Raw genomic sequence first — 12,867 nt, forward strand, 5'->3', positions numbered from 1 at the left:
GAAGCGGGCTACACGGGTTAACCCGTTCGGGTCGGCAGGTTATGCGGGCTGGCCCGGGTAGGTTGCGTGTTAGCCCACGGGTTGAGCATTTAATATAAAAATATAATTAAAATTTTGGTAATATGAAGTATATTTGGTAATATCAATATTAAATACAACATTGATATGAAGAATATGTGGTAATTATGTCTTCTCTCTCAAATTGAAAGTTGCGATTATACGAAATGCAAGATTTCCATTTAATTGTAGTCCAATTCATGTGTGCTATTAATTAAACGACACATTTATCTATTTTGTTTCAATTTTCAATTGCTATTATTTTCTTTCTCTTGATCACTTTGATAATACTTTACTATTTGCGACAATCTACTTTATAATAATTTAGAATATTTTATTGGATAGAAAGTAAAATCTTAGATTACTATTGACCTGAATAGCCCGTGGGTTAGCTCAAAATCCGAAGATTTAAGGTTAGGGCTAAAAATTTATAACCTGAAAAATTCATAGCCCAAATAACCCGCACCCAAATAGCCCGACAACCCGAGTGGATTGGCCTGAACCCGAGCGGGTTATCCCAATTGACATCCCTAGGGAGGCGTATGGCTCCTTCTTTTCCTAATTCTTGCTTTCGCCCAACTGATTTGTGCGATCCTCTGACTTTGGCGAATTTCACACGCACCTGGCTCAAATTTGGTTGTTAGTTCATGGATTTGGGTACAGTTTTACTATGGAACACATGCATGAAACGAGCCTCATCAATATCTCTATAGATTGTTAATCAATAGAATTATAGGGTTTGATAGTAATTTACTTCTATGTAGTTCTTTTAATGTTTAATGTTCAAAACTCATTTCGCTTGATTATTTCTAAGTTTTTGTTCAACTAATTGACCGTTACCTTGATTGGGGTGAATCACTGATCGATGATATCTTTGATTGATTTATCTTATATGTTAGTACAACATTTGTGACATGAGTATTGATACGCGATAGGGAAAAATCCTAATAAGACTTGAGTTGGATGAACGTAGATCTAAATAATTAAAATAACTAAAGAGTCGGTGAAATCAATTCCCTAGAATTCCCTATCTTGTTTAATTTATCTTATTTTTTATTAGTTTTATTATTTATATTATATTGTTTTAGTTATAGATAACCAATAAAAAAAACCTCATTTATCCGAATTCCCTGCTCGCATTAGTCGGTTTTCCTATTAGTCCTCGTGATTTGATACCTTGTGCTTGCCATGTATACTTGTAGTTATTTTTTGTGTGAATCCATCCGTCCCTGACATACTTGGGTTTTGCATGGTTTTAAAGAGTCATCTTGGATGAATTTAATTATATTTTGTCTTTATTTGACATGATTATGGCTACATTTCTATATTTTGGTATTTTGACATATTTGTTGAAATATGATAGAAAAAAGATTAGAAAATGGTACAAAATATGTGCATGTGCAACAACCTTAGTTCAAGGAAATTTTTCTGGCGATTTTAAAGTCGAATCATCCCCTAATGTATATCATTATCTTCGTCTCTGAATGTGCTTCGCGTGGGTATCTCTTATGCCTCAATCAAAGTTTGGTAGAAGAAGTTATTGCCGTTATACAAACATTGCACAGTCTAGAAAATTTCACCCGGGCGGGTGACTTTGGCAACATGCCACCAGGGCGGGTATTAAACTTAAAGTGTGAGAATTCCAGAAACTTTCACCTGGACAGGTGTCGTTTTGCTACTAAGTCACCCGGGCAGGTGAAAAACACGAGAATTTGTGCAGTTTTGGGTAGAAATGGAAAAATAAGAAGGAAAAGTGGATCTAGGTTTCATCATTCTACAACCTACCACACTCTCTCTCACACACCCTCAAGAACACTTTTGAAGAGAGATTTGAAGATTGAAGACTACAAATCGAACGATTGAAGTTTCCATTCCATAGAATCATTCCACAAGAGTATCTAGTTTGCTTTTATTTATGTATTTGGTTGAATCCTTTGTCTTGGTTTTCATGAAGAACATGGAGTAGCTAAACTTATTATCGAGTTTTTGTGAAGACTACAATGGATGTTTGTGATTAATTCAATAACTTCTTTAGATTGCTTAGCTCTTGTGCTTTATTAATTCAATTACTTAGCTACTAATTGGGTTTGTTTACCTAGATAGTAGTAATCGAGAGATACCTAACTAGGGGTGATAAAAGAATGAACATCACTTAGACAATCTGCACTCGAGATAGGGGATCCTTTTGAGGTATTGGGTCTTTTGTTCCTTGGAGTTAATCTAAATATATTAGAAGGAGACTTCAACCTAGACTAGCAACTTTCCTAATAATCCTAGAGACATAAAATGGGTAATCGATGTTGTTGAATTAATTGCATGACGTTCCATTGTAGTTGGATCCAAAACTCTACATTTCTCTTTGTGATACTTTTCTCTTGTGTTAAAATTAATAGTATTTGTTTCTTTTAATTCCCTGTGCTTATTATATGCTCTTAGTAGTGCTAGAACAAAACCAAATCCTTTTCTATTGTCTAGATAGTAGTCAACATTTGTCTGTGCTACTTAAGTTGATATAATTTTGTCTCTGTGGGATACGATACTCTTGCTTACTAATTCTACACTAGCCTCGTACACTTGCGGGTATTTCTTGTATTAAAATAAGTTGAGTCAGTCCCACAATACGAGTCACATTTTGTCATTGCGGTCAGTCCTACAATAAGAGTCCTATTTCACTTCTACCATATATAGTAAGTAGGTCCAACATTCCACTAACTCATTTCACTCACACGGACTCATATTCCACTAACTTTTTCAACTCACTATACTTTACATTTCTTAAAACTCGCGTCAAAGAGAGTAGTAAATTGTGCGTCACAAGCACCTCCTGATGACAAAGCACCTCAGCATCAAACAGAGAGAAGTGTCATTGCCAGTCGGATATCATTTCCAACAAGTTGTCCAAAAGATCAGAATCACGAAAACAAAATAAACTCCAAACGAATAGAGTTAGCGAGATGTCTGTCCTAGGAAGAGAAAACAACCACTGCCACACGATTACACCTATCGCCGAAACACAATCGATGGTGAAATGGCTAGGAGAATGAGAACAAGTTGTCGAAGGGAAGTTCACCACTCTGAAGAAAGTCTAGAAGAAAACTGTTGAGGTGGTCGAGAGTGTCTCCATAATCAGTGTGAAGAACTGCTCATTCTGGTAATTGTGCTGGTATATTTTGGACCGAAAAATCTCCCCCCATTGAATTTCGGGGATTTGTACATTGATCGATCAGAAAACTGAAGAGCTCTTGAATAAGAGCCTAAACTATTTATCAATTTGATGACTCTTGAATGAGAGTACAAATTGTTTGTTAAGCATATCCAAATTGAAGATCTCTACAATTAAGTGTCAACCACCTAATACTGAATTTGAGGGGTTGTTAGAAGTTGGAAGAAAACAAAGATAAAGTTTGCATAGAATCAAGAAGACAAAGTTAAAACTCAACTTACCCAATAAAATTAATAAGGATTGTGCAATAGCCTATGTACTTAGCCAATAAAATATGTCCTGTACATATTCTGGAGCAATACTACTAGTAAGTACTCCGTATTCTTCTACAATAAAACAAAGATTATGCAATGTTTTTTGAAAAAAATTAAGCTAATCTTGATCGTTCTTTCATTATAGTATTTATTTTTCACATTTGAATTCGATTTTGCAACATATCGTTGTTATGAGGGATGGGGTGGGGTTTCGAGGCGGATGTAGTCATACATAGCGCCGAGGAATGGCAGGTATCCGCGTGCTTGCCTAAGATATATTTTGTTTCTTCCTTCCAACAGTTGAGATCCTGAAATGTTGACACTGTATAATCTGTAGAGGCCATGAATGCCATGCCTAGCAATTGCATTGTCTCCGCCAATCATTCCTGTTGAGAAATGTGGGCCAACGCCCTTGTGCTTGTTCACCCATACTTGGATTTCTGCAAAGTTGGCAGATGCCAATGCTACCCGAAGTGTGTAAATTCCTCTCATTTTCACATGTCTCACGTTGAACACGACTTGCCATGCCGTTGCTACATAGCTTCCCTTCACACGCCTGGAAATCGCAATGCTAATCTCTCATAAACATAACATGATCAATCAATTATCTTGATTTATCATATATATGGTACCTGTTTACATGGGCGAAAAACCAGTCTCTACGATAGTCGCTGACTCCAACGGTGTAAATGAGATCGTGAAGAGGATATAAGTCAGTGTATCTGTTCCACAAACCATATTGCCTATACCTGCCCAGATGCAAGAATAATTCAATATATGTTACAAATTGAGTAGTTGAAAATCTCAAGTTATATGGAGTACTTTTCAGTGTGGTTAACGTATAGCCGGTTGACTAGGTGAGGGGTTGGATCAGGAACGTAGAACTCAGCTGCTGTTCGATCAGGGATTCCAATTTCCCATAGAGTCGGACCATTTCTTGGAGGATTGTACACAATATCTCCGATTACAACTTGGCTTCCTGACATGATAAATATATGGTAGATAAATTAGTTTCGTTGTCGAAAAACACAAGGCTAACGAAAAATTGACCTGGTCGGATCGTAATGTTAGCATGGTGTTTGTAGTCTCCAATGACACCTGGCACCCACGCGTACAAATTGTAAGTGCCTGCTCTAACACCTTTGATGCTGAAGTTGCCCCTCTCATCACTTTGGGTCCAAAATTGATAGCCCTGAGAAAATTTAATGTTAGTATGATTGATTTGGACTTATCAAATGTGTATATAACCTTAGTGTTCTCTTGCCAAGATCCAGCATCTCCAGGTTGAGCCAATCCCAGATATGCCAAATTTGCTAGTGTGATTGCACCGTCGTTTACAAATAGTCGGCCAGAGATGGCACCACGTTGGTTAGAATGAGGAAAATCTGGTGACAATGGGAAATCGTAAGGCCATTTCTTGGTCTCTTGTGCAGCCTGGTACATAATGAAAAAATGTTAGTAAAGATGTGTATGTTTGTAATATTATTTGTGGAAGAAAAATTACCTGACCCTTAGCGTCTTCCCAAATTGCATTCGGGTTATTAGTAGAATCCGAGTTGAGGTACATGAAAACAGGGCCGAAGACCTTCTTCCACCGCTCTCCATTGCGCAATCTAACTCCAAAATCTGGACCAGCATAATGCGCGCTAAAGAAAATCTGCGAATGGAAAACGAATAAGTCCAACTAAAACGAGGCATTAGTAATGAAACCAAATTAAAAGAGACGGACAGCTAGGGAAGTGGAGGTAGCATGTGAAGTAAGATCTTGTTTGATAGGGCCACCAGCTCGGAACTCATCACTAGGCGTTATCACCCAAAACCCAATGTGAGGTTTCGAACTAATCCATCCGTGAACACGATTGTCCTTGTTGTCGCACGAGTACTGATACTTATCATCCACCTGTGGATGGATTCAAGTACACAATCTTGCATATCACCACACTTTCTTTTGTGAAAAATAGATTTACTAAACTTAATTATACACCTCTCCTCTAAGTAGAGGATTGCTGGAATTTGTTAACAGAACAGCCTCCTTGTAGTCAAGATTGTGGCATCCTTCCCTATCCATTGATGTTGGCATGACTCGTTGCTTATCGTCAGATATTACCATGTAACGAAACCTAAACTCACAAAATTATCAATCTAAATACAAAGATGATAGGCATGTAAGAGAATCGAATAAAGTCTTACATGTCTTGTCTAAGCTTGAATACGATTCTTGCTTCGCCTATGTTTAGATCGGGCCATCCTGCCCTATGCTTTAAAATTGCGTACGAGTAGAAACCAGAAGATCCACGCAAGACAATATACCTTGATATATGTATGAATTAGGTTGACATGATTCATGTTAAAAATCATAATACATGAGTAATGACACACCTCTTATCAATATTGAGAGGTACTTTTCCATCAAGGAAGTGATGCCATGTCTTTGTAAAAGAAACTTCAACCTGATCATCGGTTGCTGCTACAACTCTGAAGCTCGTACAGTCGAGCCTGCCATCAATAGCTTCAGTTTCACTAATTCGTACTTCAGCTATACAACATTGTTGAATCGCAAATAGAGATCTTACGTATCCAAGTTACTTTCGTTGCGATCTGGCCTCCTCCACATGATGTCATAGTAACTGTTCTACAAAAAAAAAATTTAAAAAGGGCTATTGAAGCTTTCGTATCTCTCAAATACTCCAAAATTTAGACCAATTGTAGTATTGTACTCACCCTCTTCGCCCTTCTTCGAGGCGATATTCAAGTACATTGTTGACGTTTTCGTACCCGAGGCTTGTGATCATGCCACCCGGATTCGACAACGTGATTTTAACAATGCTGTTATCTATCTCCACCTGCAATGAAATTAAACATCAATGTATATAGTTTTCCATACTTAGTTTATTTTGTGATTAATGTATTTTTAGCTTCCAACATAAATTGTAAATTTCGTGATAGACACTTACATGTTGCTCAGTTACGTGGAGTTTGACTGGAGGTGATGACCTGCAAATAATTTTGATATTAACAGCCAACAAAGCATTTCAATTAGACATTTAAAAAAAAATTAGATATGGGACTGTTGCATAAATTTAGTGATGACAAAGATTTAAAGGTACGTGACAGGTTCAACTGCACAAATAGGAGTTCACCTATATTGTGAAATTACTACATAGTTACACTATCTTTGCTAATTTCACATCCAACAATCACAAAACGCATGAATTGTGTAATTTTACATACAAAATAAAAATAAAAATATGAAAGTGGAATATAAAAGGTTGACTACTAATCTCAATTCTAATATTTATGATGCTTGTACATGGCTTCAAGGTGGGGGTTTGATTTATTTAAAATTAACAAAACAAAAAAACAAAAAAAAACAAAAACCTGTGTGCATGATTCTTGGTAATTAGAAGGAAAAAGAAAGACAGTATAATAACAAGGCAGCGTGCAGTTGATCTTCGTCGACCCATCTTCTCCATGGTGTCGCCACAAACCTATAAATCGAATCCAATTCAAACCAACTTGTACAAACAAATCGCTTTGGCATGTCGTTTAAACCGACAATGAAATTAACCAAACGAAACACTATCTAGTTTGACGACTTACAAAACCAGTACTTATGTACGCAGCATAACATAATTATCCACAAAAAGAATCAAAGAGCACGTACCCAGTCACTTAAATTATGTGTATCAATTTGGTTGCCTCAACTTACACATTGATATTCATAGAGAGAAGTTTATTTTACTAGAGATAAGATGGATGCATGCTTAACCTTTAATACCTATACTATGTATATATTTGTAGACAAAATCAAGGGGGAGTGATGATGTAGTAAACGAACTCTAAGGGAAAACCAACTACTTGACTTTGCATTCCATTAGTGCATTTCGTTATAATTGGACATAATTCAGGCCATACACACAATTCCCCTACAAATTTTCTTCCCCCTCTATATTTCCTGCAAAACCCCAAAATTTAGCACTTAGCAATTTGATTTTGAATGCATAAACATTCTCTGCAACATCTTAGATGATTTTTAGCATCACAATTTTTACAAACTAACTAAAACTCTTTATGGACCCTATGAATTTTGATCATGGTATTAAAACGCGTTGCTGACTGTGGGCTAAGCTTCAACTAATACATCAATTTTATTGTGATAAAAAAATGACCCAATAATATATAAGCTTCAAATAGCAAAAGGTCCAACCTCTCCAAATTTTTGAGAGAGGATGTTGTCAGGTAAAAGCAATCACTATTCTCATTAATCTAATGAGATCATTAGAACTACTATATAAATCTCGTAGACTTCATAAGTATTGATATATTATAAATTGAAACTCTATCAACTTCTATCACAACTAAAACGTTATACTCCTTTTCTTTGGGTATTGACTTCATAAGTATTGATTTATTTTAAATTGAAACACTATCAATTTCTATTATCAACTAAAACGTTAGACTTCGATCTTTCATTTTGGGTATGGAGCAACTTTAATTCTTGGGCCAACTGTCCCATCCATTGAGGTGCCTACAAATGAGCGCGGAATTAGTCACTGGACACGCCGGTGGTTACCCTTGGTAATTACCAAAAAAAAAACATTATACTCTTTCCGTTTCCGCCCTAAGTGGAGCATTTCCTTTGGGTACGGGATTTCATATAGTGTTGTGTTGTAAGTAAATTGGAAAGATGATATAGTAAGAGTGGAAAAAGTAGATAGAGTGATGTTTCTATTTCAAGAAATGTGTCATTTAATGTGAGACAACCTTAAAAGGGAAATGTGTCACTTAGGATGGAACGGGGGAAGTATAGACGAGTTGCCAAGTAAAAACAATCAATATCTCTCGTCAATATAAAGAGATCATCAAAACTACAAATATAAATATTATGGACTACTGATTAATCAATATCTGTCATCAATTCTCCTAATGACACCAAAATTTTTAAAATGAGAACAAATTCAGTTTTCTAACAAAAAATGTCTCACCGATTGAGGTGCCTACAAATCAGCGCGAAATTAGTCACTGGGCACGCCGGTGGTTACCCTTGGTAATTACCAAAAAAAAACATTATACTCTTTCCGTTTCCGCCCTAAGTGGAGCATTTCCTTTGGGTACGGGATCTCATATAGTGTTGTGTTGTAAGTAAATTGGAAAGATGATATAGTAAGAGTGGAAAAAAGTAGATAGAGTGATGTTTCTATTTCAAGAAATGTGTCATTTAATGTGAGACAACCCTATAAGGGAAATGTGTCACGATATAGTAAGAGTGGAAAAAAGTAGATAGAGTGATGTTTCTATTTCAAGAAATGTGTCATTTAATGTGAAACAACCCTATAAGGGAAATGGGAAATGTGTCACTTAGGATGGAACGGGGGAAGTATAGACGAGTTGCCAAGTAAAAACAATCAATATCTCTCGTCAATATAAAGAGATCATCAAAACTACAAATATAAATATTATGGACTACCGATTAATCAATATCTGTCATCAATTCTTCTAATGACACCAAAATTTTTAAAATGAGAACAAATTCAGTTTTCTAACAAAAAATTTTGAATTATTCCAAATGAAATTCTCAAAATGCTGTCGAATTAGCTCTGAAGAGAAATGTATGTGGCCCAAACTATTCAGCATGGCCCAAATTTTGCATATCTATAAATAACTAATTTAGTAGTAATAATATAAAATAATTTTATTCATACTTAATTCGTAGCTACCAATCATGGGAACAAAATTAAATAAGAAACCACAATTCCATCCTTTTTGTATTCTTGAGCATACCAAGGTCATGAATTACCTACCAAGCTCCAAGCATATTTATGTTTTCCTTTTCTTTTCCATTTTCTTTCCCCTTAATTATCTATTAAACTACACAATTTTGGCATGACAAAGACTTGTTTAAAATACTGAATCGGAAGAAGAGAGCAAAACCCTATAAATATACTTTGATATAAAAAAATATAACCTCATCCCTGTATGAATACTACATGGAAAACTATATTATATGAATAAAAAAAATGTAAGAAGCTAGAGAAAAATATATATGAATATAAGGAAGACTATGACTGTGTAATCCTAGTAGTAAAAGTTCAAGGCTGCGGCGGGGCTTCGAGGCGAATGTAATCGTAGAGGACGCCGAAGAACGGATTTCCACCTCGCAACTGACTGAGATATATTGTGTTTGTTCCTTCCACCAAAAGAGATCCTAATATTTTCACACTGAACAATCTGTAGAGCCCATGAATCCCGTGCCTCGCAATCACGTTCTCTTTCCCGATCTTCCCTGTGGTGAAATAAGGCCGGTCGTTCACCCCTACTTGTATCTCTGCATAGCTCGCAGACGCCAACGCAAGCTGAAGCATGTACGTTCCTCTGCTCATCACGTTTTTAACGTTGAACGCGATTTTCCATGTCGTTCCTAAGTATTGTCCGTTCGCATCCCTGGTTACATGCGCGAAAAACCAGTCCTTGTGATAGTCGCTTACTCCAACGGTGTAAACGAGGTCGTTACGAGGATACAAGTCTGTGTATCTGCTCCACAGCCCATATTGCCTGTACTTTTCTGCGTGGTTGATGAATAGTTTGTTTACGAGATTAGGGTATGGGTCGGGAACGTAGAACTCTGCTGCAGTGCGGTCAGGGATCCCGATTTCCCAGAGAGTTGGACCGTTTCTTGGAGCACTGTACACGGCTTCGCCTATCGCAACTTGTTTTCCTGGAAGGATGGTTATGTCAGAGGGGTGTTTGTAGTCCCCGATGACACCTGGCACCCACGCGCACAAGTTGTATGTGCCTGCTCTGACACCACTGATGCTGAAGTAGCCGTTTTTGTCAGTTCGTGTCCAAAATTGATAGCCCTGGGGAATGAAACAGGAATTTAGCAGTCTCATCAGACTTATATAGTGATTTCAGTTCTTTATGAGCACTAACGTGGAATACTTATATTTATATATTTAGCTTCAATTGCCAACACATACTAACATAATAACTGACCTTAGTGTCCTCTTGCCAAGATCCTACAACTCCGGGAAGAGCCAATCCGACGTAGGCTGATTTTGCTGGTGCCGTTACAATATCATGTACCAAAAGGCGGCCGGTGATTGCACCGCGTTGATTGGGACCAGGAAAGTCTGGTGATTGTGGGAAATCATATGGCCATTTCCTCATCTCTTCTGCTGTCTGATATATCAAATCAAAAAAATTGTAAATGAAGAGTATTGAATTAAGCTTTGTGAAGACAAAGGTAGGACCTGACCTGTCTCTTAGCATCTCCCCATATGGCACTAGTGCTGGGACCCGAGTTGAGGTAGATGAAAACAGGTCCGAACACCTTCTTCCACGGCTCTCCATTGCGCAAGCTAACGCCAAAGGTGTCACCGGCATAGTGATTACTGAAAAACGTAGCTAAGGAAGTAGGGCCGGCATGTGATGTGAGGTCTTGTTTGATAGGGCCGCCTGCTCGGAATTCATCACCAGGCATCACCACCCAGAATCCGATGCGCGGATTAGTGGAGCTGATCCAGCCATGTACGTGGTTATCCTCGTTGTTGCACGAGTACTCATACTTATCATCCACCTCTCCTTTTAGTTGTGGATTGCTAGGATGTGATATGATAACAGCTTCCGGATAAGCAAGCGGATCGCCTGCTTTTCTGTCCTTGTCTGTTGGCATGACCCTCTGCTTGTCGTCCGATATTACCATGTAATTAAACCTACACCAACCCACAAAAGGAAAGACTTTGGGGATGACACGGGTTTTAATGCAAGAGAATGAGAAGAGTTAATTTAAGTGGTGTTACTGAATGAATGGTGGGACCCATCTTATTAGTAGTTTAGTGTGGTGAAAAGTTCCAAAAATAGAAAGTGAACTAATTTTGTGTGACGGACTAAAATGTTTGCTTACATGTCTTGGTGGAGCTTGAAGGCGATTCTTGCTTCATCAATGTTGAGAGCAGGCCATCCTTTCAAATGCTCGAATATGGAGTAAGAGTAGAAACCCGATGATCCACGCAACAGAATGTACCTTTTATCGACATTGAGAGGTACTTCTTTATCAAGGGATGGATTCCATGTCTTTGTGAATGAAACCTCAACCTGATCAGCAGTTTCTACTATAACTGTGAATCTTGTACAAAACAGCCTGCATACAACAACGCTCGTGTCGATTTTACCAAAACATGTTCGACTATACTATAGTGAAGTACTCCCTCCGTCCCAGATAATTTGACTCAGTATTCCATTTCGGGCCGTCCCACGTAATTTGTCCCATTTCACTTTTACCATTTCTGGTAGTGGACCTCATATTCCACTAACTCATTCCTACTCGCATTTTATTATAAAATTAATACTTTAAAAGTAGGATCCACATCCCACCAACCTTTTCAACTCACTTTCCATTAGATTTCTTAAAACTCGTGCCGGTTCAAAGTGTCCCAAATTATCTGGGACGGAGGGAGTAATAACTAGAGACAAACATACATGTCGAAATTGCTGCCACTGCGATCGGGCCTGCTCCATACAATGTCACAATATCTGCATTGCAAAAACTCACTTACTCAAATACAAATCACCTAATGAAATCATTTTTAGTTCATAGTTTTTGTAGCATTTCTACTAACCCTCTTCGGTCTTCAGCTAAGACGTACTCAAGAATATTGTCGACCCCGTTGTATCCGATGCTTGTGATCAAGCCTCCCGGATTCATTAATGTCAGTTTAACAATGCCATTGTCAATCTCCACCTGAAAAAAAAAATCCTTATGTTGTTACAATTTGATCGTCTAGACTAACTATGAAGTAGTAAAATATTTCAATATGTTAATGAAGTGTTAAAGTTTATTTAAAGACTTACATGGGTGGGCGTTACATGGAGCTGGACCGGAGGTGATGCCTCTTGATTACTCACTGGTAATAATCTGCTCATAATTCGATATTATTTGTTATGAAATTGAAGAAGAATTTAAAAAAAAAGAGTGGTATGGTTCACTGCAAATAAAAGTTCATAAATCATAATTACATATACCATATTTTTTCCAAATTGAAAATTGGTAATAATATATAAATATATTTACAGACAAAATTGTGATATTATTGATTCCCATTTGTTCTAATGTAGGAATTTATATTTTGTCTATAAAACAGATGAGGAATATTTAGGGTTTAGTTCGGGTATAGATTTAAACATAAATTTATGAGCAGCTTGCTGAATAAAATCATACTTTAGTCAAATGAAACAATATATTTTTTTTGCAATTGTTTTGAAAAAATCAGTCATATATAGTTGATGTTTTTTCAGCCAAATATCGTTTTCTTTATGTATACGCTACAATGTTTA

At 37.1% G+C, this 12,867-nt stretch overlaps 2 protein-coding genes across 2 annotated transcripts; both read right to left on the bottom strand.

The window, feature by feature from the left end:
- Window positions 1–3,670: 3,670 nt before the first annotated feature.
- LOC125196615 (probable rhamnogalacturonate lyase B) lies at window positions 3,671–7,007 on the bottom strand. The gene is made up of 14 exons (XM_048095208.1): window positions 6,913–7,007; window positions 6,489–6,528; window positions 6,256–6,377; window positions 6,108–6,161; window positions 5,914–6,030; window positions 5,725–5,844; window positions 5,519–5,654; window positions 5,264–5,434; window positions 5,039–5,191; window positions 4,783–4,968; window positions 4,585–4,726; window positions 4,357–4,513; window positions 4,167–4,283; window positions 3,671–4,090 (listed from the first exon to the last, which is right to left on the bottom strand). Exons 1-14 carry the CDS (start codon window positions 7,005–7,007, stop codon window positions 3,724–3,726), a joined length of 1,977 nt encoding a protein of 658 aa, XP_047951165.1. The 3' UTR covers window positions 3,671–3,723.
- Window positions 7,008–9,623: 2,616 nt separating this feature from the next.
- LOC125196624 (rhamnogalacturonate lyase-like) lies at window positions 9,624–12,456 on the bottom strand. The gene is made up of 7 exons (XM_048095220.1): window positions 12,385–12,456; window positions 12,153–12,274; window positions 12,013–12,066; window positions 11,438–11,674; window positions 10,790–11,246; window positions 10,528–10,713; window positions 9,624–10,391 (listed from the first exon to the last, which is right to left on the bottom strand). The coding sequence occupies exons 1-7, from the start codon at window positions 12,454–12,456 to the stop codon at window positions 9,624–9,626; spliced, it is 1,896 nt and encodes a 631-aa protein (XP_047951177.1).
- Between the last annotated feature and the right edge of the window lie 411 nt (window positions 12,457–12,867).

This window comes from Salvia hispanica, chromosome 1 (genome assembly GCF_023119035.1).
Source record: "Salvia hispanica cultivar TCC Black 2014 chromosome 1, UniMelb_Shisp_WGS_1.0, whole genome shotgun sequence".
In the NCBI taxonomy this organism is placed as follows: Eukaryota; Viridiplantae; Streptophyta; class Magnoliopsida; order Lamiales; family Lamiaceae; genus Salvia; species Salvia hispanica.

Bases quoted from the DNA above. Each gene is read 5' to 3' on its own strand.
- LOC125196624 (XM_048095220.1), bottom strand. From the start codon at position 12,456: ATGAGCAGATTATTACCAGTGAGTAATCAAGAGGCATCACCTCCGGTC. The intron at 10,714-10,789 runs GTCAGGTCCTAC...TTGATATATCAG, and splicing joins GGGGAGATGCTAAGAGACAG to ACAGCAGAAGAGATGAGGAA. The intron at 10,392-10,527 runs GTCAGTTATTAT...TTCATTCCCCAG, and splicing joins CTTGGCAAGAGGACACTAAG to GGCTATCAATTTTGGACACG.
- LOC125196615 (XM_048095208.1), bottom strand. From the start codon at position 7,007: ATGGAGAAGATGGGTCGACGAAGATCAACTGCACGCTGCCTTGTTATT. The intron at 5,435-5,518 runs GTGTATAATTAA...ATCCATCCACAG, and splicing joins ATCCTCTACTTAGAGGAGAG to GTGGATGATAAGTATCAGTA. The intron at 4,284-4,356 runs GTACTCCATATA...GCATCTGGGCAG, and splicing joins TACGTTAACCACACTGAAAA to GTATAGGCAATATGGTTTGT.